General features: G+C 32.5%; 2 protein-coding genes and 1 long non-coding RNA gene across 3 annotated transcripts; 2 read left to right on the plus strand and 1 right to left on the minus strand.

Moving 5' to 3' along the window:
* On the minus strand, positions 1-27,163 carry LOC128184194 (uncharacterized). The gene is made up of 3 exons (XR_008243704.1): positions 27,036-27,163; positions 4,250-4,350; positions 1-85 (listed from the first exon to the last, which is right to left on the minus strand). It is a non-coding gene; the product is annotated as an uncharacterized LOC128184194 (long non-coding RNA).
* LOC128184154 (uncharacterized) lies at positions 803-3,386 on the plus strand. The gene is made up of 2 exons (XM_052853510.1): positions 803-946; positions 1,446-3,386. Exon 2 carries the CDS (start codon positions 1,459-1,461, stop codon positions 3,148-3,150), a length of 1,692 nt encoding a protein of 563 aa, XP_052709470.1. The 5' UTR covers positions 803-946; positions 1,446-1,458; the 3' UTR covers positions 3,151-3,386.
* On the plus strand, positions 13,395-26,003 carry LOC128184182 (uncharacterized). The gene is made up of 6 exons (XM_052853546.1): positions 13,395-13,455; positions 13,896-14,130; positions 21,380-21,496; positions 21,729-21,819; position 21,871; positions 25,938-26,003. Exons 1-6 carry the CDS (start codon positions 13,399-13,401, stop codon positions 26,001-26,003), a joined length of 567 nt encoding a protein of 188 aa, XP_052709506.1. The 5' UTR covers positions 13,395-13,398.
* Positions 27,164-27,926: the final 763 nt, after the last annotated feature.

Below are 27,926 nucleotides of genomic sequence, written 5' to 3' on the forward strand. Positions count from 1 at the left end.
CGAAGGTTCTAGTTAGCTTTTCTGATCACCTTTGTCCGTCGTCCGTCCTTTTCTAAACTTTTTACATTTTTGACTTCTCTAAAACCTGAGTAAAAAAAAAAAACTGAGTCAAATTCAACCAAACTTGGTACAAAGCATCCTTTTGGGAAGGGATTGTAAAATGTAAAAATAAAGAGCGTAACCCATATAAAAGCTTGTTTATATAGTAAAGATTCTAAAGTTTCTAATTTGTAAAAATCGTGACCCTCGGACTAAACTTCGCGCCCCAGGCGGGGTTCAAAGTTTAAAATAGAAATCCGTTGAAAAAAAATTTTCCTCAAAAACCACTGCATTAGAAATGCCAATATTTACCCAAAAGCTTGTTTATACATGTATAGTGAGGATTCTAAATTATAAAAGAAATCTTCCCCAGAACCACTGCACCAAAAACTCGGGTCTCAGGCAGGGTACAAAGTTTAACAAAGGAATACGTAAGAATAATGCTTTAAATTTTTCTTCTTAACAACCAATGCACAAGAAAGTTTAAAATAGAAATAGCACATATAGCATAATTAAACAATTCCTAACGATCAACACATTCATTTTAGGTCTAGATCTAGAATTGTCACCTCAACATTCAAATGTAAACAAAATCGGATATTTTTTTTTTCCAAAATCGTGACTATGCTCCTTTAAACACCAAGTCAACCACCATTTATGATTTAAAGAAAGAAGACAGATAACCTACAGGTCTTTAAAGCTATTTAAAGCGCGATATATAACGGCCATTTTACGTTCTGAAAAGACTTCAAGCTGAGACTGGCAATGCCTGTCTGTTATACGCGATCTTTCGTTCGATAGAGACAGAGGACCAGTCTACTTCAAGCTTACACAAACACACGAACTGCGTCATTAGGAATCCATGTTATCAGACACCTTGTTAGAATCGCCATGTTGGATTGACAAGGTTTGTAAACTTTCATGCAGTTGATTATGTTCTCTAATTAAGGAATGAATTTAAGTTCACCTATTTTTTACTGTATATCATAAAATGAAACAATTTACTTTAAAAAATAAACTGCAGAGGGGTTTGTAAAACGTAAACTGAGTAACTTTTTTTTTACCTGCATAACATTTTAAAAAAAATATATATCGTTATGATTTATGAAACTGCGTTCAAATGAGAAAAAAAATAAATGAAACGTAAAGCAGATACTAGTTACATGTATTACGTTGTGCACGAGATTCATATCAATTGTTATAGGCAAATATATTTATGCGATAGAGATGAATCTGTTTTGTCAACCCAAATAAAGAGTCCTTTGTACAAAATTGTTGGGAAATAGGTCGGAAGAATTTTGTATGAAATCGAGTTTTTTTTATTGCATGTATTTTGAAAGTTCATAATTGAAAAACAAAACAGTTCAATGTGGACAAGAATAATTACAACCTTCTGTGTTTTTTAGATTCGAATAAAGCATGGACCGTCATACCTGGGCCCAGGATGTGTTACGGTGTCATCTCTGTGAGACCCCGGGCCCCCCTATGTACTGTGACATTTGTCATATACATCTGTGTGTAGCCTGCGTTGGAAAACATCTCCTAGATGAATCCAGAGAACACAAAGTGGTAACATTCAAAAATCGGGGGTCTACTACGAGCTATCCAAAATGTTCAATACATAATACTAAACAATGTGAACTTCATTGTACAGAGTGCGACATTCCAATTTGTGTGCAGTGTGTCTCTTCCAATAAGCATCTAGGACACACACAGGTGGGTATTCTTGAATATCTACAAACCTTAAAAGAAGCATGGCAGAAAGATTTAGAAGAATTAGAGAAATCAATTTATCCTCGGTATCAAGAAATTAAATCTAACATTCTTGTTCAGAAAGATGATATGAAAAAAAATTCAAAGAAATTGGCAGACTCTATTGAAAAACATGGAGAAGATTTTCACAGAGAAATAGACAATGCCATCAAGAAGCTGAAATCTGATTTGAATGAAATGGAATCCAAACACCTGGTTGTCCTTGATAAGCAGGAAAATGGAATCAATCGCAGTATTTCAGACATTGTAGAGAACATTGCTGATCTGAAGAAACTTCTAAACTCGAATGATGTCAGTCATGTCTCTATCTACAAATCCAGAAATGCTAAATTCAGAAGATTGCCCCCTAAACTCACAGTTTCATTACCAAACTTCACCCCTCAGAAGATTAATAAAGATCATATTCATCAACAGATTGGTTCTCTGTCAGATTTATCTATTAAAACAGAAGAACATGGGTACACAATGTTTTCTCACGGTGCTGAATCCTCTCCCCAAACTAAGCAGCTCTCAGATGAACCACGGATCATCACACATATAAACACAGAATACGGAGACACACAAAAATTGTGCAGCGTGCGTTGTCTAAGCGATCAAGATATTTGGATGAGTGGTGAGAAAAATATTATGAGCCTATACAACCTCAAAGGAGAACTCCTTAAATCAATCCAAACCAAGTCGGGAAACATGCCAATAGATATTGCAGTGACAGGGAGTGGTGAACTTGTTTACACTGATTTTGATGACAAAACTGTGTGGATAGTGAAAAATAAACAGAAAAGTACATGGCTTAGACTATCCGGATGGAAACCTCTAAATGTATGTAATACATTCGCTAATGACCTCCTGGTTATCATGATCACTGATGATAATAAACAAGCTAGAGTTGTGCGTTACTCTGGCTCCAAAGAAAAACAAACCATCCAATTTTATGAAAATGGCCAACCTCTCTATTCGTCAAATTATAATACTAAATATCTGTGCGAGAACAGAAATCTAAATATTTGTGTTGCCGACAGTTTTGCAAAGGCAGTCGTGGTAGTCGATCAGACTGGAAAATTCCGGTTTTCATACACCGGTTCTTCCTCTCAATCGACGTTTCAACCAATTGGCATTGCTACAGACAGCAAGTGTCGTATCCTGACAGCAGATTTTTACAACAACTGCATCCACATCATAAGCCAGGATGGACAGTTCCTCCGCTACATTGAAATCGTGAATTTACGTCACCCATGGGGTTTATGTGTGGATACTAGAGACAACCTCTTTGTGGCCGAATGGGAAACCGGAAATGTGAAGAAAATCCAATATTACATGAGAAAAAACTTGTGTATATAATTGACTGTGTTTATAACTTTTCCAAAAGCTGAATAAAGAAATGGTGGAATGGTTTTATCTAAAGATTTATCATATTTAAAAATTACACATAATCATCGTTCATGACTTATAAACCAATGTACTTTCAAACTGAATGCATATTTTATAGACAATTCTGTATTATTTGTATATTACATTAACAGCTACGAATAAGACCAAATGTTAACCGCTTTTTGTGTTAATAAACTGTGTGTGATACTATGAACTGTGTTTCGTTCAAATTGTTGTTTCTGCTTTTAAATTAGTTAGCTGATGTTAAAAAAGTACTAGTAAATTACCGCTGAGGACAATACATTAACAGTAGTAACTTCCATAGATTTGGCGATACATGGTAATTAAAATGAGGTTTTTATTGAAAAAAAATCATTGTTAAAGGCAGACGAATTATGATATCAAAAATCGATTTCAAATTGAACGCTTTTATTGGCGCAGTTTTGCCAATTGATTGTAAACAGCTGTGATATTCTCAGTGCAGTCAGTCGGTACAAAGGGTTTTTTTAAATGAAGAGTTATTTGGGTCATGCCCTATAAAATTTGCTTTTTAAAAATAGATATGGTAAGAGACAGGTATTATCAACTTTGCTTCAAAACTGACAATTAACGACCTAAATAATAATTCCTTTCATATAATAGTTAATTCAAGCCATTTAAAAAAACAACACAATAACAAAAAACAAAAAAAAAACAAACAAAAGACCCATGGACCACATCGCTCACTTGAGCAACGATAGCCATAATTATCAATTTTTTAAAAATTATACACTAAATACCTGAACATTGAAGTAAAAAAGATAATGTATGAAAAGATTTCTACTGCAGATATCCTTATGTTTAGCACTTATCCTTTTTTGTTACCGGATTATATATATATATAAGAGGGAGAGAGAGTAAATTTGGGATCGGGATTTTGTAGTTCAATCCCCTTCAAAATCTATAAAGTTATAACATACTATAGACTTTGGCCTACACGGCTTGACATTGCATATCGAGCATTTACGAAATACTTAGTAGATACGTCGACACACCGTATTCTTGACATTTACATAACAAAGCTACATACCTACAATAATGCTATTAATTTCACCGCACTTTCCTTAGTTAGAATAATCTAACTGTGTCTTGGAAAAGGCCCTCACTACAATTAGAATGTCTCCCAAATACCTGTAATGTAACAAAAAATTGAAGTTGCAATGAAAATGACAGTCAAGTTACCTTTTTTTGAAACTAAATACCTTTCATCTAAAATTTTAATCCATACATGTATAATGGAAGAATTCAACACCTTTTCACCAACGTACACGTATTTTCTTTGCTCTAGACACAATACACGGAACGCATTATATCGTAAAATCAGGTCCGTAGGACATTTATCATTTAAACGATATAACATTCTATCTTCACTCTCCTAAGAAATACAATGTGTTTTTTTGCATGGAGTTTTCGTTGATTATTAATTAGCGAAGCTTGATTGGGAAAATATAAAAACAAATTGGTAATCTTCAAGTACCAATGATGTTTACAATGTATAAAACAAAAGACAGTACTCTTCCGATTTATCGGTATTAGAGCCCCAAAATTCGAGTCTATCAATTAAATATAGTAGTATAGATAGGCACCATAACACCACTGCGAAGAAAGCAGTACCTAAATTTATTAGTATTTAACAAAACATAAGGATATGTGAAATAAACACTATTTGTTGCTAGGTTTTGTGGGGTTATCTCTTGTTATGTAATCAAATTGCTGACTAGGTATTAAAACCTATTAAACTAAGAGGAAATCATATCAAGCGAGCTTGAAACCGTCGTAAAACATTTTGTGACAACAGCTGAAAACTGTAACCCTTCCGTCTTATGGATCCACTTGAGAGTCAGCTCGAATTTAGTAAGCACCATATTTTTATTAAAGTATAGTCAAATTACAACAATTAAAAGCAACCCAAATCAAAGAATCTCTATCAGCGGGATCAAAACCCAAAATTACAATTCTAAATAAAAAATCTAAAAATTCCTCTAAATCTCAAACTCTAAAAATCTGTATAACATCATTTTACAGGGATATATATATATATATATATATATATATATATATATATATATATATATATATATATGATGGACAGTTCTGACCAGTTCGACACATCTACGATGATCACAAATGAACATTTAGTGTTCGAATTTCATAGTTATAATTTATTTCTAAATAAAGTAACAAAACTAACAAAACTGCCTATCAAAGAGTACGGATGCAGGATTTAAGTCTCCGAGTCCTGAGTCTTGGTGTACCCGAGGTGATATAGAATTATATGCAATACATGACTCAATATAGAGTATCAGAGCTTTCTTTGCAGACCCATAATCGCCAAATATGACACTTTTTTAAATTATTTCAATTTGGATATTATTATGCCCGTATTATGAACCTGGTTTCATAACATCATTTAGGAATACTACGCAGTGCAACAAGAGTCACAGAGTTCATTCTGTTAGTTGTCATTACAACAATTAATTGCGCAGTACTAGTATCTAGGTAAACATAGTGACCAATATGTAATACTAGCAATTCAAGGTCATAGCATGGCTATCCGATTACAAAACGAATCGTCAAAATCATCACAATCTACGATATATCCTTTTTTATAAGACAATGTATGGCAACCAGTTGTAGTCAAAATGGTACTGGTATGGAAAGGTTTTGGTTAAAACTAATCTTATGCAACTGTTATTAGATTAAAAAATGACTGTTGATTAATGGGATACATAACTTTTAACTTAAAGAGAACACTGATTTGGCTTTGTAATCTTCTCAATCCAGTCATCTGTGTTTAATAAAGCAAATATATATGAATACATAATATATGTTCAAACTTGCTAAGAAATACAGTACCGATCAGACCCATCATAACACCATAGTAAACCCCAACTAAACCGCGGGTTTACTTTGGGTTTACTTTTTGAAAATTTAGGTCCACTCGGGGTTTACTCTGGGTTTACTCGAGAATTGCTTTTGGAGTCAACTATACGCACTGAAGTGTGAAGCAGACCTGTATTTTATTTTCCCATCCTACTGCCTGTAATTCCTGCCCCTTGTATATTCTGAATGCACATGTAGCGTCTGCATTCAGGGTATACTTCTGATCGGGGTTTACTCTCTGTGTCCACTCTTGGTTTACTTGGGGTTTACTCTGGATTTACTTTGGATCCACTCTAGTAAACCCAGAGTAAATCCAGAAAGTAAACTCAGGGTTTAGTCGGGGTTTACTTTCTGTTAGGTTGGGTCTGATCGGTACTGTAAGTATTAAAAAATTAAAGAGCTCACCGGAACAAAGCATCATCTATATCAGACCACCATAATTAAGGTCTTCCGTTGGAAACGGAAGACCTTATTGTTTTTGCTTTGTTTCTTTTCCTCTATTATTAAGGTCTTCCGTTGGAAACGGAAGACCTTATTGTTTTTGCTTTGTTTCTTTTCCTCTATTATTATTATTATTAATTTTTTTTTCTGTCACGTTTTCTCAAAAACGCTTCAGCCGATTTTAATGAAACTTTCAGATCTTATTGATGACAAAATTTGTAAGAAAATTACGCGAGATTTATTTGGTCGTCACTTCCGGTACCGAGATATTAAAGATTTTATGTTTTTGCTTGTTCACGATTTTTCTCAAAAAGTATTCAAGATAAGACTTTTAAATTTTCAGAGAAGGTAGAGAGTGAACGGCCGCAGTGCCCTTAGCATATCCGAACGTCTGCCGTCACTTCCGGTCGTCACCGGAAGGAAATGAAAAATCTTAGTTTTTCAATTTTTTGGATTTGAATTTTTTTTATTTTTTCATTCGATAGAGACGCTCTGAAAACTTCTGAATATGAAATTCGTTTTAAAATCGATCCACGCATTCTTGAGATTTTGGACTCCAAAATTCTGAAACGAGGGTCTGCGTAGATCAGTCGTTAGAGTGGTGGACTTGTGGCCAGGCGACCCGGGTTCAGTCCCTGAGTGCCGAATCTTTTTTCTTTCTTATTTGTGATTGATTAATGGTTTTATCTTTAAAATGATGGATTTGAATGTGTTCCGTTTTATGTGTGTCATAAATAAAAAAAAAATAGAGGCTTTTTTCAGTACAAATATAGAGCTCTTTTCTGTCAGCAGCTCTCTAAATTCCGACGCTCGTCGCATCGCCGACATCAAAGACATGCCCCTACAGTTCGACCGCATTAGAGTTCGCTGGGTCGCTTTGCCGGCATCAAAGAAATGCCGCCTTCTCAATGACTGTATGCACACAATATTTAGCAATGCACCCACGTTATTCTACTCGGCTTAAAAAGGAGGACTGCTTAGTATTTAATCCCATATATAGATACACACATGCATGTATATATGCGATTATTGACCTAGGTTTCTTATATATTGATTTCCTGAACATTATAAAACACTATGTAATCTCTCTCTCTCTCTCTCTCTCTCTCTCTCTCTCTCTCTCTCTCTCTCTAAAGTACAAATGTTTTAGCATTTGAATAAGAACTAGTACAGGTAACATGGAGTAAAGTGGATAGAAGCTAAATGAACATTGGCGTCCAAAAATTATACATATTTTATATCAAGTTACCGGTTAATGTCTATGGATTCAAATAATTTTAAATGCATTGTTTAATGATTGTCTTCTTACTGATTGGAAGTCAACGCTAAAAAGTCATTTTTATTACAGATGATGTACTTTTTCCCTTTTTTGTGCATGTCTATATACTGATACAAATCTGTTGCCTGTCGGGATTAAGAAAAACCTCCGAAGTTTATATACGTAACTATACAAACGAACGGGTGACTGCGACAAGGTTTAAAAACTGACCACCCGTTTATGAGTGTTTGAGCCTAAGAATAAATAGATGTAAAAAAAAAATCAATAGCTACATCTTTCAAACAACGCTTCTATATTGTTCTAACATATGTATTTTATTTAGAAATTGTGTAATATGTGATATTTAGAATTTAATATTCTACGTTTAATATAGAAGTCACCGACCGACCCCCCCCCCCTCCCAATTCATAAAATCATTTTGTATTTCTGGCCCAATTTTACTTGATCTTTGAACTTGGGCCTTTTATTTCAACTAATTACCATTCTAGATTACTGTACTAATTACCAGACCAATTCGTTCATTAATAACAGAGTTATGAAGTTTTTGGCATTTGAGTTTCAATTGTCGTGTTTGACATGTACTATAAAAAAATTCTAACTCCCAAGCCCTTCACTTAATCCTAATGAAAATTCGTGAAAATGAACCTCGGACCCCATTCTTATTGTCTGTGAAATATGCAGCGGATTGAACAATTAAAACGAAATTCCTGAGATTAAACAGCGCTTATTGCCTATACGTGGAAATTAAATTTACACAGTACACCCACGGACCCCCCCCCCCCCTTCCTATTCACAAAATCATTTACTTTTTCTGGCCTGATTTTACTGGATTTGTCATCTTGAACCTTTATTTTCAACCTAGTTCAAGTCTAGATTACTGTACTAATGACCAGATATGAATTTTTGGGCATTCGAGTTTCGATTGGCGTGCTTGACATGTACTGTAGAAAAAAATTCTAACTCCCGAGCCCCTTTCTCAATCCTAATGATATTTTGTGTAAATGTACCTCGGACCCCATTCGTATTGTCTTCCAAATATGCAGCGGATTGAACAAGTAAGAAGAAATTCCTGAGATCAAACGTCGAGTATAGCCTGTACGGGGACTTAAAAATATACACAGTACGAGGCATGTAAGCAGCCGCGTAATAGTTCTGTTCCATGTTTATTTCTTGTTTTCCGTTTAGTCTGTATCTACGATAGCGTGTGAACTACTATGAATGTTAGAACTGTGGAAATTACCGTCATCAAATTTTTACCGAATAAATTTACGTGCTACTGATTTCGTTATTTCTACATTTATAAAGATTTTATCAATCCTGCTGAAAAAAACAGTCAAACATTATATAAATAGTGCCTGTTTGGGAGGGTAACAGTTGAAATTGACACCCGAGTGTCAATTTCAACTGTTATCCTCCCAAACAGGCACTATTTATTTTGTTATACTGAATGTCTTAATTTTTAAGAAAATTTTACTGCTTTTATATAGGAATAACGTGAATTCTACAGCGAACCGTACGCGCATAATGTTCGCGCATGTAACATTTTTAAATGTTACCCGTTGCTAAGTGCGTTGCTAACGCTGAGGGTAATAGAACATATTATTAACTGCGTCTTAACCAATCAGATTTCAGTATTTAACATGAAGGTATAACAAAATAGTAAACTTCCAAGCCCTTTACTCAATCCTAATGAAAATTCGTGAAAATGAACCTCGGACCCCATTCTTATTGTTTGTGAAATATGCAGCGGATTGAACAATTAAGACGAAATTCCTGAGATTAAACGGCGCTTATTGCCTATTCGTGGAAATTAAATTTACACAGTACACGCACCGACCCCCCCCCCCTCCTATTCACAAAATCATTAAGTTTTTCTGGCCTGATTTTACTGGATCTTTCATCTTGAACCTTTTTTTCAACCTAGTTCAAGTCTAGATTACTGTACTAATGACCTGACCTGTTCGTTCATTTTTAAGAGGGATATGAATTTTTGGGCATTCGAGTTTCGATTGGCGCGCTTGACATGTACTGTAGAAAAAAATTCTAACTCCCGAGCCCCTTACTCAATCCTAATGAAATTTTGCGTAAATGTACCTCGGACCCCATTCTTATTGTCTGTGAAATATGCAGCGGATTGAACAATTAAGAAGAAATTCCTGAGATCAAACGGCGAGTATAGCCTGTACGGGGACTTAAAATTTACACAGTACAAGGGATGTAAGCAGCCGCGTAATATTTCTGTTGCATGTATATTTCTTGTTTTCCGTTTAGTTTGTATCTACGATAGCGTGTGAACTACTTATGAATGTTAGAACTGTGGAAATTACTGTCATCAAATTTTTACCGAATAAATTTACGTGTTACTGATTTCGTTATTTCTACATTTATAAAGATTTTATCAATCCTGCTGAAATAAAACAGTCAAACATAATAGTAAGCAACACGAAAAAACATTCTCAACACTAAATACATGGGTAAAATGCATCAGTCATTGTTTTAGGCCTCCCCCAAATTGTTGTTAACCGAATCCGAGATCCACACCTCAAAATTCTATTTTCGATTTATTTAAGACGAAAATCAAGCTCGGGTCTTTTCACCCCCCCCCCCCCTTCAGACACAAACACGCATCAATATTTCAAATGACCTCGCACTGTTACCAAACCTGAATAGTCAGACATCTTACGCGTTGTTTTTCATCTCATAAAAAAACTCAGCTCCTCTTCCGGGCGGAAACTCCCAAAATTCAAAGACAAATTCGGGAATTATTTTGCGTCAGCCATGTTTTGAGACACCTGCAAAGGCTGTGTGTTCTAATCTCACCGGAGCCAAGATTTGTTCTTTCTCTCTATTTTTTTCTCTCCTTTTTGTCTAATTTTCTAACTAAAATATTCAACATAAAAGGGTGTTTGACTGTAGTACAAGTTGAAAAACACTCTTTAATTAAGATTTAGACAAAAACAGTGTTTTATTATTAGGGTCTTCCGTCTTCAGCGGACGGAAGACCTCCTCGTTGCTCGCAACGAGATCGTGTCTAGTGATTATTATATTTTATCAATGCCATAGCTTATGATCTACATTACAATAGAGTACAAGTAAATATGATATGTTATTGTATAAAATATGATTAATGTTATATTAATTTTAATCCATGTTAGTGTTTTAAGATGATTAAAATTATTTTATAAATTACATGCATTGTATTGTATATTTATTTGAAAACAATTACTCGATATAATGCCCTGACACCAGGACCAGACAAAAATCCCCTAATGCATTTGGGATGAAGAAAATATAGTAGACTTGTTTTCTCTTTAACTTTGCATCCAATGTCAGCAAAATCCTCCTTGCCTCAAAAGCTATTTTTTATATTTTGATAGACAGCTTAAAGCTTCATTCTCTTCTCTGTGTTTTTTTTATATTAGGGCGAAATAATAAGATTTTTAAACATTATATACTCTATGACCACCCCCTATAGCCAGACATATGCCTAAGGTGTCATGAAATTTACAATTTAAAGTAGCCAACTTTATGGTTTTTCTAGGTCTGCATTCAGTTTTCAATCGTTGTCAATAGAAATAATGTACAGTGTTGTCGCTCATGAGCCTCTTGTTTTAAAGCGACGCTGGAAATTCTCATGATTTAACAAATTGCAAAATTTATAAACTTAACATAAATTGATACCCTTTATTCTTTAACAATGAACAATTGAAATCCCCGAGCGAGAACTATTAAACATGAATAATACACGTATTTCTTATCTGAAAAATATTTTGACCTACTTAAGGTGGCTCTATACACCACTTTTTGATGATGCTATACTCAAAAAAGTAAATCTGTAAGCATGTTATTCCGGTACTGGCTGCTTTAAACTTAGGCGAATTGTATGGGGACCGCTCTTTTTAAAAAATGTTACATTAATAGATTTAATTTGATAATTGGAAAATTCATTATTTACATGTAAGGTGGTAAGGGACATAAGGGACGATTATTTTGTATCGTATTATTTATCGAAATAAACAATAATATGAAGTATAATTTTATAAATAGGTTCTTTTCCACCATTTTTATCTATCAGTGTAGCGCAGTGGGTCGGAATGTTGACTATGGATCTGTAAGTCATTAGTTCGAATCCCGCTGGGGATTTTAAGAATTTTACCATTCCAAAGTTTTCTAAAACGTATTTTTTGGTTAAGGTCAGACGACACGTTCCTCGAGCACCTTTTTAGTATCTCCTTGTAATAAAGAGTTCCAATGAAAAAAATTTGTCTAATTTTTTTTAAAATGATTAAAATTTACTTTTATATGGATATATGCTTAGATGGCCGAGTGGTTAGAGCTGTTGCCGCTTACTATTCCAATATTGTTAATTTCTCTGCTGTATATTTATTTTTATATCAGCAATTGAAACAGCAAGTGTATTTTTAAGAAGATTATATAGGATATTGCATACTCTAGTATTTTGCAGAAATGGCTGGTAAGGTATTATAATAATATTTTTCTGCAAGAAGGCTTGTCAAAGTGGTAGTAAACTATTATCAAATTCCTGGAAAAAGTTATATAAAATTGAGGAACGTGTCGTCTGACCTTAAATATTGTGAAAGAAAATTCTATTCCGGTGAAAGTATTTCAATTATAATGTACTTTAACGCACATTAATATCGACAGATTTTCGATACCACATTAAGGGGATGGGAAGGTGGCTTTGAATTTCTCTCAGGTTGGGATACATGAAATCGTACGAGTTAATTTTCCTCTTTATTTATTTGGCTTAGTTTTGCATTAAGCGAATGTATGTTCTTATATAGCCATACAATAAAATACTTTTGCATTTATCATTCCAACACAATATTTAGGGAATTTTCCTCGAAATTGAAAAGTCCCCAAGGTGATTGGGCCTTGGGATTTAGGAACGATAACTCTTACCTGAGGAACTTTCATACCAAATATAATTAATATTTTCTTTTTTTTGATGTTTATTTGCAACGATTTTCATTCCTTTTTTATGTCACATTCATTGAATTACCTTTTCTTATAACATCAAGCGGCTTTTTCAAATGATTTGTCAACAGAGTAAGAAGATATGAAAAATTATGATTAGGGGAAATACTAAAAGAAATGCAATAATAAAACTGTTGAATGTTATGAAGTGTTTTTATTTCCGTGTTATTTTCGCTCTTTTACACTTGCAAACGGTTTCGCCCCGTCTTAAATTCGCCTGAATTCAGTTGTGTTAGCAGAGATATTATTTGTATTAATTCAGAAATTGATTGGTAGGTATAATAAGTAGGCGACAGACCCAATTGAAGACTTCGCAACTCTGTCTCTGCGCAGAGTTCTGCACATATGCAAATGATAAGAACATGACTGTCGTTATAACGTACATCAGAATAAGAGCAAATATTTGTTCTAATTCTACTTAACATAATTGTTAAAAGACGACTTGATATCCAACAAGTTTTCTGTTGCCAATCTGCATTTTATTGCCAGTCTGCCCATTGAGTTATCTCAGGTAATCTTTATATATTTAAGTTCAGTGATTTTAATAAAAATCACCACATTCGTTTACCCTGGAGAGAATGGAAGGGCTTGTGTGGAGGATTTTACTGCTGTCAACAATGACCGTTTTTAAAAAGGTAAAATTTATTATATAATAATTATAATTGATGGACTAGTTTATGAATTAAATGTATGTGATACCGATTTAGTTTTTTAATGCTTGATATATCCTCATTTGATCAATTTTATTTTCACGAATTTTGTTTATTTTAAAACGCGACTTGATATAAGTCATTTAATAATCTGAACCCTTTTGTTGCAATGGTAATTGGCGACCAGACATTGGCTATTATTTCCTCAAATAGCTCGACTTGAGTCGATTTAATGCCGAGAATACGACTACTTTCAACTTTTAATGGTAATCATAGAAAAAAAGACACATTAAGAAAAAATAGTTCCAATAACGGAATTTTTAAAAACAGATCTAACGTTTATCATTATATTGTTCTTTAAGAAGGAATAATTAAAAATGTATCTGTATAGATGAATCAGCTCCATTTAATATCGTTTTTGGAAGGTTTCGGCCATCACATTTTGTGAACAGTCTGCCATGACAGTTAGATACGTTGAAGAATGTCCAACACACTTCAGATCGTGGGAAATTGCGGCCAAAAAGATGAACTGTGAATCCATTGAAGAGCGTTGCTCAGATTCCTTCAACACCAGGCGACATCAGTTCCAGTACCATTGCGTCATCAATGCTTGGAGGAATGCCACTTTGGAAGTGTGTGCCCTTAATAGAACTATATTTGGTACGGTATGAAATCGAATTGTAATTTATTTGTCAGAAAAAATAGTGTTTTTAAATACCAATCAATTTCTGAATTCATGTAGCGTTTTTAATTATTTTTGGTGTGATTTTTAAAATGAAACATTTCTGAAATGTTTAATTTCACTTAATAATGTTTCCTCAGCATAGTTCCTAAATATTCAGGTTAAAATTATCTATCCGTGGATTTATATTTTTTTCGCGGGAAGGAGAGGCTCCAAAGGATGACCGCGAGAGGGAGGGGGTCCGAAGGATGAATATCTTTGCAAGGGAGAGGGGTCCAAGGACAACTATACCGAATTTACTATGTAAATTTAATAATAATATTTGATAAGTTTCCCGGGGGTGAACTTCCCTTACCTTGCACATGTGTTATATGATTTTTTAGGGGTAAGCCCCCCCTAGCCCCCCCCCCCCCCCGGTTCCGACGCCTATGCAAATCTTACAATTAAGCATTAAAAACTGAAAAGGAAAAGAGCTTATGATATCTAATTAACAAGTTTTGTTCATGCTTCTGTATTATTCGATACATATATAATAAGGAATACTATTATACCAATTGAATATCAGTTGACTCTAATACTGTATATGCATGTTAAATATTCTGTTATATGTTATCATTTTTTGTAGGTACTCTGGAAAGTTCGCCTTACCAATCCTAACCATTCTGCTTGTGATTCTTGTTTTTGAGCATGTATTACAATGAACATTGCATATAGCTTGACAGTTTATGCATGAAGATGGAGAAAACTCATTATTTGCATCTGTATCTTATGCGCTTATGAAACATTTTTCTTATAGGGAGCTTTAATTATCTTTATTTTAAGTGCTTTTTGTTTATTTTGCATATCTTGCACTTTGGTTGTTATTTTTCGTTCATGTACAGATAAATGTTGATGTGGTAATAAACTATCTTTAATTATGATTTGTGGTTTTGCTTTTATTAATGAAATCCCAAGTTTTTTTTTTTTATATTTTTCTGTTTAATGGGTGAAACTAAATGTTATTTCTCTCTCTCTCTCTCTCTCTCTCTCTCTCTCTCTCTCTCTCTCTCTCTCTCTCTCTATATATATATATATTCCTTCAAGATAATTTACTGCTCTGCTCTACATATTATGAATATTAACATGTGTATATTAATTGTCATGTATATGTCTATGAGCTGTACAGACGTTGACTAATACACAATGCAACATGAATTAGGTGGCCTGAACAGGGAGAGTACCAATAGTCATTCAGACAAGTACACATGTACCCAATGTTTTCAAACCAGTGTGTTTATACATACGTGCTTGTTATACCCCCCCCCCCTTTCTGAAAATATTTTATGCGTATGAAAATTTGTTTTGTCGTAGAACTATAGTTCTACATTTACAATTCTTTTTCTCTTATTTCTCCATACAACAAAAAATCATAAAAAATACCACAGGCTCAAATCAATTCAAATATAGCACGCCTATAAAATGATACTTTTCCAACAACTTTCCAAAGTACATGACATGCACTGAGATCTGGCACCCTAAATTAACCCCTACCCTGCAAAATCAACTTTCACTTTGGAAAATGGGTCAACCGTGAACGAGGCATGTTTACACCATGCCTAGTTCCTATTGAGGTTTTATGACTTTTTTCCTCATTGTATTTTTTCAGACCTTTTTCTTTCCATCTTATACCCTAATATGATCCAAATTCGCCATTTAGGAACCCGTGGGAATATTGAAAATAATGCATACATTTTCAGAATGGAACTACCTGGGTCATTGATAAACGGGTTAAAAATAGTCATATGTGACCCGTAGTAGATATAGTAACCTACATATCTGAGAAAAGAAATTGCGCGCGTGCGTGGAATTTTTTGAGAAACAGTCAATGAACAAGGTTCCCAAGACCTTCCGAAGTGCAGTTCTTGCGCAATTCCGTATATAAACAAATCGTTTGCTCACCGTTCATCATGTGTATTTTCAGTACGTATATTACGTGGGCATCAATTTGCATACTAAATTTACTTGCAAGGCATTGTGGACTACTACAAGTTTCAGAGTACAAAAAGCGTATTGAAAATATGTACAATTTTTGAATTGTCTTTTGAAAACTTATTTTAAGGTGTAATATCCCTCTGCTATTGATTTTGCCATATATTTAAAAAAAAAATTTATATTGATTTTCATCAAAGTCAATATCAACTGATTCATATGAAACAAAGTTGAAGTGATGAAGTGCTGCTAGATTTTTCAAAAATTGATAATGTTTCTAATCATGATATGAAGAAAACTAGACATAGTGATTAGAATAAGCTAAATTTTATCATCGCAGCATAAAATTAAAAATATGAAATGTATATGAAAATAATATAAAGTTATATACATTTTCAATTCATATTACAAAACATATTGAAGCGCTGCATTTTAGTTCAGAATAACACTTTGTTGTATAGGTTTGCAATAAAAATTGCTTCAATCAGCAAGAGTTATCTTTCTTTATCATAGACTATTGAAGGTTTTACATGCATGTTTTACAAACAGTGCATGGTAAATTGCCACAGTTTCTAAATTTTTAGAAAAAGTTTTCTGTTTTTAAATTAGGATAAGTGGATAAGATAATAGTAAATGGATCCATATATTTAAGAATCCTAAAAATTTAAACCAGAGCATTTTTTTTAGCACAAAAAGGGGATCAAGTGAATAATTTTCAAGTAATTGTTATGATCTCAATATAGGGATATAATGTCTGGAATCAAATATGATATTGGTTTGGTTGTTTTTTCAATTTTGTTTTCCCATATCTACTCGATCAGAATAAAAAGCCATATTCAATTTTAAACATTTGAAATGTAATAAATTTCAAACGAATATAACTAGAACTTGTAATTGTCTTGGTCACATTTTTCCCAATTATATTTCATTCAGAACTGTGAACGAGCTATAAATAGAGAAATAAGAATACTCCATCCAAATTTTCTCTGGCCTAAAACATCAAACATGTACTCTACATGTACTGAACTATTACATAAAATTTAGATATATTTTTAAAAAAATTAATCCATCGTGGGGAAGGGGGGGGGGGGGGGCAGGGAGGGGGATAGAGGGGGAGGAATAGCCATGTAGATATTGCCTCATAAATACTTTATTATTATGATATGTCTCTTGTAGTATTTTGTAAAAGCTTTCTTTACTTTTTTGCTCCCTGCTTCAAAAGAACTATGGGGTTCAGTTCGTTCCGTTCAAATTTTCTTTTTCTATATTTGAATTTAAATAAGCGTATCGCCTTCCAACATAATTTGGGACTCATCACCACCTCCCTTGTTGTAACATGCCTTAATGATTGTGAGTTAACAGAAACAAAGTGATATTTTTTTCTACAGACGTTTTCTCTCTTATCGGAGGGACATTCCACCTTAAATCATTTTTTAGAATTTATGAAAGAGATATGGAAAATTATGTTCGATCTTTCATTTTTATGCTCACATTTAAAGAATATGGCCTATGATCAACCTATTTAAATTCCCCATTGTCAACGTTCAAAGGTGAGGTATGTCCTATTGAATTAGAAGCAGTGAGTACGTCTTTCACGTGATACCCCAGGTTTTGGACCATATTTATTTAGTAAAATTCGCATTGAAGTTTCTTCAGGGACACTCAGCAAATGCTTAGCGTACAGAATACTACATGCTACATAACTTTACTTCTGTATTTGTATATTTGTGCATTTCTATTATCATTTCTATTATCGTGGCTATTTACGTATGTTAAAAATGTACAATTACCTGTATTCATTTCTGGTGTACAAATACTAAGTCACAAATAAACAACTATGCAGTTTTTTCTTATCCAAATCTGTTTGTATGCGTATGTTTGCAAGTCCGTTGATACTGATTGATTTTTGAAGCAGCAATAGATAAATTAAAACAACAATATTTTTCAATGTGAGCATAAAACAAAGTGTATGGTACGTATCTTTCCTTTTTTAACTTTCTTTAGTAAAAATTAAGTTGTGCAAGTTTTCCGGCAAGCAACGAAATATTGAGTATAAAAGAGACAAAAGTCACGTGTGTTTGTTGAATCGTAAACACTGGTTGACGGAAATATTGTCAAATTTTAATACTGCTAAAAATATCAGCTAGTCAAACCGAACTGTTAAACCCCCTCCCTGCTACCTGCTGACAAGTTTAACTGTATTGTTAAAAAACCAACCAGCCGAATCACCAAGTTATTGTAAAGCTCATTGGCTCGTGTATGCATTTAGAAGATGGCATTACATTGGGTAAGTCAGTTACTGTTTATCAAGAATTTTGTTGTAAGAAAACATATTTGCTTAAGAGGAAGGTTAGTTTTAAATATTTCAATTGTATTGAATATCATGCACTGTATTTTGGTCATCAGGTTTATAATTATTTATCAGATTTAAAAACTTTTTTATGTACATCATGTAGCCTAATGTATTATGTTTCGTTGAAAAATTCTCTGTATTGTTATTTTCCTTATTTATTGATTTCAGTTGTTTGATAGTAGGAAAATGACGGAAGGCCTACATATTTTTGAGAGAATGATTTTACTGCTTTCTTTCATGAACATATATTCAGATGTAAAATCAAAATAAAAATAAATTTAAGTATACAATGGGTCTTTTGCAATCTTATTTATGTTTCATTTTCATATTTTGATTGATCCTATTATATGTTGTTGCACCAATCTATCACATTGCTCGTTGTCTTTAATTTCAAACTCGTTGCTTAACTTCGAGATCGCCGATCGCTAATGACTTTAAGTTTATTTTGTAACAAAAATTTGGTAGTGCTACATATATTTATTTATGACAAATATAAAAAAAATATACAGGTAACTGCATATGTTGGGACTTTTGACTTCGAGGAATGATAAAGTACTTCAAGGCGAATATTATTAATTGATAGATACAGATACATTTTAAAATCTCTTGTTAGACTTTTTGGGTAACAATCTTGTACCCAGGTTAATAATTCAAGATTTAAATAAATTATGCCAGACCTTTTAAAACCTTGAATCATTTTCTACAATAGGAGTGACTAGCATTTTTAAAAATGTTCTAAAGTTTGGTAATACATGTACTACATTTTATGATATTTTGCATGTTACGTGCCCTCCCTCCTCCTTCAACAAATGGCATGACCATGCCATTAAAAGGGTATTTACAATACAGGTAAACCTGTATTCACAGCGCGCGATTGTAGTTACGAACTACGTCCCGATTCAGAGCAACAACATTGATGCTGTTCCGGGATCAGCGTCGGGTCTGGGCAAGGGAGGGGGGGGGGGGGCTTAACGTAGCTAGCAGGTTAGCTGACGTCACTACAGGATTCGACGTAAAGAGTTGACCGTCATGGCAAACTTATATATTTTTTTAAAATGGCAATTGATCTTTAGAAACATAAAAGGGTATATTTCAAAAAGCTGAAATGTAGTTTATACAAACATTTATAAATATCAAGTGCTGAAAATTTAAATACGTGGCTTACATTGTCACATTTTGTTCCATGAGGTATGAGTGTGCGTTGGAACTTTTCCATTTAAAATCACGTTTAGATAAGTAAATCAATGGAACCGTATGCATTAACTTCATTTCTTTTACAATTATAAATTCTGTATTTTCAACTACAAATCTAGCTATTTAATTTTTTTTCGGCTTAAGCTAATCAATTTATACGATTAGAAACTTATTATGTCATAAGTTGTATGGCAATTTTTTTTTGCATCGATTGACTCAGAGTTTCATGAAAAAAAAATAACCATTTTTTTCTAGCCTTGTCAATCAACGCATTTTCATTTTTGGGTACTCAGACGTAAGAAAATGATGACGTCAGGCTCGCGTCATAATGAAAAGAAAAGGTTTTATTAAATCTTTGAAATCTTTGAAGTTGTTTTGCAAAAAATTGGCCGAAACACATATTGATTTTTTTTTAAGAATTGATTCATAATTATATCCTCTGTTATCGTGTCGAGTACAATTAATTTCGTCTGAATCGTTTGAAAGTTTGGAGCATAGTTGTAATGCGTTTCTCCACAAAGATTTGCATTTTACTATATATTTTATTAAAATGGCGTTGCTTAATTTTATCAATGACACTGTGTTTGAAACACGATAACATTATTACCGCACAGACGAATCTCAAATAAATTTTAAAAATAAAACTCTGAAACCTATGGATCACGTGGACAAATTTTCAGGATAGGTTTTCTCACAAGCAGGAAACCCGCGAGCTACCTCAAATTGAATTTATGCTCACAATGTTTATCATAGTTTGAGATTATCTTTATGTTAAAAAAATAGACACAAACAAAAACACAAAAAATAAACAAGTTCTCATTAGAAGTAACAGTTTTATCATAAGATGAACGTACTTTCACTGATAGCATTTCTAGTTCTGTCATATTCTTTATATAAGAATATTGTAAAGTGAAATTACATAGACTTGTCAATGCACATGCAGCTGGCCATTATATTGTTCATTTGTTCGAAGGTCATTGCCATCACTTTTTATGAAAAGTCAACCATGACAATAAAATATGTGGAGAAATGTCCAACAGACGCTAAATCCTGGAAGATCGCCGCCGACAAAATGAACAGTGAATCCACTGAACAACGTTGCTCAGATTCCTACAACACCAGGCGACATCAGTTCCAGTATCATTGCGTCATCAATGCTTGGATTAACGCCACATTGAAAGTGTGTGCCCTTAACCGAATTATATTTGGTACGGAGTAAAAATCAAGTTGATAACATTGTTCTCCTTTTTCGAATACGTTAAAAAATCCTTCAAATTAGTGTTTGAATGAAAACACTTATCATGATCTGTTACATTTTTCTTTGTTTGGTATTAATTACGTAATATGATGTTTTTCTAGCGCTTCGCAGCTAAAAGTTAAATATGGATAACGCGGTTTATAATAATTTTGGGGAAAATTATTCATAAATGTAAATTTTGCACCCGTCGTTCGGATGTACAATTTTCAGATATTGAGCTTTTGTACACTTTTATATACAAAGTAACCCTCAACGGTTAAGTGATTGAAAAAATTGGATCTTTCTCAATATTAGCAGAAGGAGGACGTGTTTTGGAACCCCTTTCCCAAATATTAAAAGAGACTTAGAACTTTAAATTTTTGCTTTTTTAATATATACTCATCCTCTTTATATAGATTGTGAAATAATTGTTTTGAATCATTAATAATAACAATTTTTGTTCTACACCTACTAGGTTATTGTACAGAGTACAACATTTACGGGACGGTGATACAAGACGACTATGGAGCAGACTGTACAAAGTTTAACCCACCATGTCCAAAATCGTACAACTCAGCAGAGGCATACAAGTGTCAGTTTAATGAAACTAAAATATTCAGGAAGAAAACCAAATAATTAAATTCAATATTAAGTCGAGAAATATATAAATAACTTCAATGATTATTTATACCCTGTAATCTGTTTATGTTTCAATGTGAGATGTATGTATTTAATGTTGAAATATTTAATGCCACTACTATTGCCTTCTATCACATTCCTATAGAAGCTCTTGCTGCTTTCTTAGCTGATCCATTTGTTTTCAGATCAAACTTGCTATGATCTGGTGATAAAAAATCGTAGGATGAGAGAATACACAGTTACAGATTTGAAGCATCCCAATTCGACCCCAGAAAGGTATCATACGTATGCGCTTAAATCCGTAATATCTGCCAACATTTTAAATAGAGTTTATGTTTTGATTGTAGAGTAGGGAATCTTCATTTTTATTATGGATGTAATAAATTATATCATTTTTTTTCATCAAATTTTTTATTTCAAGATTCTTGATCATATCACTATTATACCAATACAATGTCAGTTAACTCTCATACTGTATTTGATATAAAGTTTAAATAATAATAATTACCAATCCTGACCATTTTACTTGTGATTGCAGCGCATGTTTTGTAATGATCATTTCATACAACTTGTCTTAAGTAAAGATGGATTGCAAACAAATTTAATCTTTAAGTTTAATACTATTGTATTTTCTAAGTTTATTTTTCTTTAAATTGTTCCATTTGTAAAATAATGAAGATTTTCGTTAAAACTCAGTTGAATCAATGTAGAAACACTGAAAATGTTTTCTTCTTACAGCTATATAGAAACTTTAGTATTCGTATACATGTAATTATATGTTTATCGTCATTAATACAATTCATATATTTATGATGCAACTGGATTGTAATTTTCCGTTCATATATATATAAAAGTGGATTCGTTATAATTATATTTTTTAAATTTTTATTCATTATTTATATCTATCATGTTAAGATAATCAAATACTAACAATTTATTGAATGTATATATTTTACTGTTGTTTATTTCTTAGGATGGTCATGACTTATTGTAGTACCTAGATCTAATAATATTTCTGGAAAATACTTATTGCTGTGCATGAACTATACAATTCTAAAATACTATTATGTTATATTACATGTAATCAAATAAATAATGTACATGTACAACTTCATCTGAATGTTATATTATATATACTCATTATCATACTATATATCTGGAACTTAACCCACTTATACGAGGTGATGATATATATATAGGTCTTTATATGTTGGTTTTGTGGTTTGTTTTCATTAAAGATCCTTCAGGTTTCAATGCATAAAATCTAAAGACTACCAAAAGATTACTACACGATGTGGCCAGGAGTTTCAGGTGTGCAATAAGTTGAAAGGAAATCAAAGGGTTTATTATATACCTGACAGTGTGTGACAGTGCCTATTTACAAACGATGTTCAGCTTTAAATAAGAAAGCAGTGGAAAACCCAACAATGCGTAAAACTGTTTAAGTATTTAAACCATCCGTTACATATGGAACATGTACTTCACTTATTAACAATTGATTAATACAAGGGATAATAGTTGTGGCAAGTTTGTTTCTGTCTTAAAAAAACTTATTTTAATTATTCAGTGAATGATATTAAGATTTTTTTTAGCACGAATACATTTCAATTAATTAATATATTAAAAATCCAATTAGAATACAATATAAGCCGTATTTAAAACTAACGTTCTTTATAGGCCAAAAGGAACGATTGCATTAAATATCGCTAATATTGTATTCTGGTCATCAATAGTTTGATTGTCATAATCAGATTTGAAATTACCGTTTTTAATAAATCAGATGTAAATGTTTTACTTTTCTTTAATACTTTGTAATGTGGTTTTGCTTATCAATCGAGATCAGTTTTTTGTTAATAGGGAATGGTGGAAGGTCCGCATACTCTTAGTAAGATGATTTTACAGTTGTTTACTATGTACATTCATGTATATTCTGAGGAAATGTAAATTATGTATAGTACAAACATTTTATTGGACCTACGCAATTTTATCGAGTTATAATTATGTTTTATAATAAAATATTATTATATCTAACGTATAAATGTAAAATTTAAAAAAGCCGATTTGGGTTGTTTTTTTTTGTTTTGTTGTTGTTGCGAAAAATCCACAATAGAAAAATCTTTAATCATATGTAATTTACTCCCACTCTAGTTTATTTGCAAAGTTACAGAATTAACCTACCATGGTGTGCCCTTAACCGAACTATATTTGGTACGGAATAAAAACAAATTGATTAAATTGTTCTCCTTTTTCGAATACGTTTAAAAAATCCTTCAAATTAGTATTTGAATGAATACATTTATCATGATCTGTTACCTTTTTCTTCGTTTGCTATAAATTAATATTATGTTTTTCTAGCAGTTCGCAGCTAATTGTTAAATATTGATAACGTTGTTTACAATAATTGTGGGGGAAAATAAATCATAAATGTAAACTTTTCACCCGTCGTTCGGATGTACATGGCCAGACCGGGGGTTGTTAACCCAATACAATAACTTTAGAACTTTTTTCTTGACGGACATCAAACTTTCTCTTTATACAACACTGTGCCGGATATTTATGCCAGTGCCAAGATTGCATTTTTGGACGCACTTGAGATACAATTTCGGAAAATCCATCTAACCAAATGATAGACCATTGTCTACAGAGTATATAATAACTTTTGTTTATAGTGTGTGCTTACCTGACAGGTGAGACATTTAGCTTTAAGAATTAATATCCCATAAGAAAATGATAACTCCAATAGGAGAAAAGATTCTCCTACAAAAATATTGACAATCCCATTGGATTTTCTAAAAAAAATCATATAGTAATTATATATTACTATAGGAAAAATGTATTTCCTGTCGGAATTCGATTCAGACAGGCAGTTTTAATACAGGAAATTACGAATTGTTATCGGATTTTATCAAAGCTTATCGGAATTGAAATTCATATATTAGAGGGTTCTTTTATTCCTATAGGAAATTTGAAATTTCCTATAGGAATATTGCTTTTGCTATGGGACAATTTATTTTCCTCTAGGAATTTATTTTTGAAAGGTTTAAATCTCACCTGACAAGTGAGATACAATGATAACAAAGGTGGATATAGCAATGCTCTATCATATGACATATTTGAAGTTTTCAATATATGCAGCTTAGACGGGTGCAAAAACGCCACCTTGGCACTGGCATAATTATCCGGCACAGTGTTATACTCTGTGAAGATCGAATTTCAGGTCACAAGAATAAACGTCGTTTAATTACTAGTAAGTGATATATGGCCCTATGTGCAAATCCTTATTGATCCGCGCAATACCTTAATTCATCGATGAATATCCGGATTTTCATACATAGAGCTTCATACACTTGTATATACAAAGTAACCCTAAAAAATTACCTAAACTGATTTGAACAATGATACAAGGTTAGAAACGTTATGTAAATCTTCGGGCATAGGAACATATGGTGTTAAGTAATTGAAAATATTGGATCTTTTTCACTATTAGCAGAGGGAGGGCATGTTTTGGAACCGCTTTCTCCAATATTAAAAGAGATTTATAACTTAAAATTTTTGGTTTTTAAATAGAACTATACTCACCCTCTTTACGTGAATTTTGAAATAATTGTTTGAATCATTTATAATAATAATTTTTGTTCTACACTTCCTAGGTTATTGTACAGAGTACAACATAAACGGGACTGTGATACAGGACAACTATGGACCTGACTGTACACAGTTTAACCCCCATGTCCATCATCCTACAACTCAGCAGAGGCATATAAGTGTCGGTTTAATTAAACTATAAATAGTGAGAAAAAACCCTCAAAATAATTTAATTCAATTTTAAGTCTAGAAAGCCAAATAACGGAAATGATTATTAATACCCTGTAATCTGTTAAAGTTTCAAAGTTTCAATGTATGTATGTTTAATGTTAAAATATTTTATGCCACTACAATTGCCTACTGTCACCTTCCTATAGAACCTCATATTGCCTTTCGTAGCATATCTATTTGTTTTCAGATCAAACTTGCTATGATCTAGTAAGATGAAATCTTAAGATGAGAGAATACACAGTTACAGATTTGAAGCATCCTAATTCGACCCCAGAAAGGTATCTTACGTATGCGCGTAAATATGTAATATCTGCCAACATTCTTAAGAGAGTTTATGTTTTTAATTGTCAAGTAGGGAATCTTCATTCTCAATTTGCATGTAATAAATTATATCATTTCTTTCAGCAAATATTAAACGTACGAATAAGCATTTATAAACTAAAGAGAATTATTAACAACTTTCGTTCAAGATTCTCAATCATATCACTATAATACCAATACAATGTCAGTTGACTCTCATACTGTATGTGGTATAAAGTTTTAATAATAATACATTTGTATGACCAAATTTTTGTAAGGTCTGTGGAAAGTTGGCCTTACCAATTCTGACCATTCTGTTTGTGATTCAAACGCATGTTTTGTAATAATCAATTTATACAACTTGTCACAAGTGAAAATGGATTGCAAACAAATTAAATCTTTAAGTTTGATATCATTGTATTTTCCAAATTCATTTTTTTTTTCATTGGATTGGTCCATTTTTTTAATAATAAAATTTTCGTTGAATTAATAGAAACAATAAAAATGCTTTTTTCTTACAGCTATATAGAAACTTTAGTATTCGTATAATTATATGTTTATCATTATTAGTACAATTATATGTTTATAATGCAATTGGATTGTAATATTCCCCTGATGTACATATTATGTAAGTGGATTTTTTAGAATAAAATATTTTTATTTAATTATTTACATCATGCATTTTAAGACTGGAACAGTCAAGTACTGGTAATTTATAGAATGTGTATATTTTTATTAAATTCTTAGAATGGTCATGATATATTGGTGTATTTAGATCTTATGATATTTTTGGTAAATACTTATTGCTGTGCATGAACTATATTATTCTAAAATACTATTTTGTAAAATAACATGTAATCAATTAAATACGCACAACTTCATTTGAATGTTAAATAAATAAACCCATCATCATACTACATGTATATATCTGTAACTTAACCTACATATACGAGGAGAGGATATATATAGGTTTTTATATGTTGGTTTTGTGTTTTTGTTTTCATGAAAGATCCTTCAGGTTTCAGAAGGTTTATTATTTATGGCAAAATGTAACTGCATTGTATTTCAAATTAATCGGGATTGAGGCAATGACTTTGTGTTATAGAATAACAAAGATGACTGTTGCTTGATTAATGAACTTATCAATTTTTTCACGACACGGTGACCTAATGCTGTAAATTCATATAAACCTATTTATGATTCTGTGATAATAAGCTCATGCTTGGTGAGACAGTGACATTTGACTTAGAAAAATAGCAAGTTCTGGTCCAGATCAAGAATTCATATACAAATAAACGTATATAGGTTTGCTCTGGTCAATATCTAGGCAATGACTGTTAAGTTTTGTTGTAGCCTCTGAATAAAAACCTACTTACCTTAGCAGTTACCCTATATAGGTACGTGAAAAAGTGACATTTATCCAACTCTCGATTAAGTCAGTCTGGCCTGTCGATTTTTTGTTACAAAAGAGCAGTACTAGTGCAAAGAACACCATGCAAATCCCAACAACACGTTATTCGAAGGTATTTAAACGACCTGTACAAGTCATAAGTGCATTATGTCAAATATGGAATTTCCATATTTTCGCGATCTCAAGGTCGGGCTCATACACTGGCGCTTACTTTTATTATTAGATCATCAGGGAACACACGATTTTTAAAAGCGATTGAGCAACAGTAATACAGAATATTATACTATGGAAAAATATCACTCGATTAAGGATAAAACAATTAACACTTAACGCAAATTCCCCGCCCTTTCAATAAAATATATGGTTTAACCATATCATAACTATTACGCATTAAGCTTCTTGGTCCGATTTTACATCAAATTTTGTGACCCCTTTTAATCGATGGTTATGCTAAGTATATGTATAACAAAAGACATTGCAGTAGATTTCTCGGTCAATTAAGAAATATTTCAATAAAAAAATGATGTACAAATTTTGATTTGAAAACAAACGACAGAAAAGGTTATCGCGTTATTTCGTCCCATATTAAAGTTCGCCTCTGACGTCGATGAGGCTATAATTGTATTATGACTTTGGCATCGCTATAAATAAAGGTCATAACGTTTTGGTAAATCAAAAATAAACCTAGGTTTATTTTGTACATCATTATTTTTTAAGTTTGCTTTATTTACAATTGATGCTTATCATGCAGGTGGAATAAACCTAATCATTCGGGGGACGAAACCAAATGGCTACCTTTTCGAAACATTCCCATGTTGCAGTCTGGTTTTTTTTTTGTATGTTCATAAAGAAATTA

This window comes from Crassostrea angulata, chromosome 5, assembly GCF_025612915.1.
Source record: "Crassostrea angulata isolate pt1a10 chromosome 5, ASM2561291v2, whole genome shotgun sequence".
NCBI classification, from domain to species: Eukaryota; Metazoa; Mollusca; class Bivalvia; order Ostreida; family Ostreidae; genus Magallana; species Magallana angulata.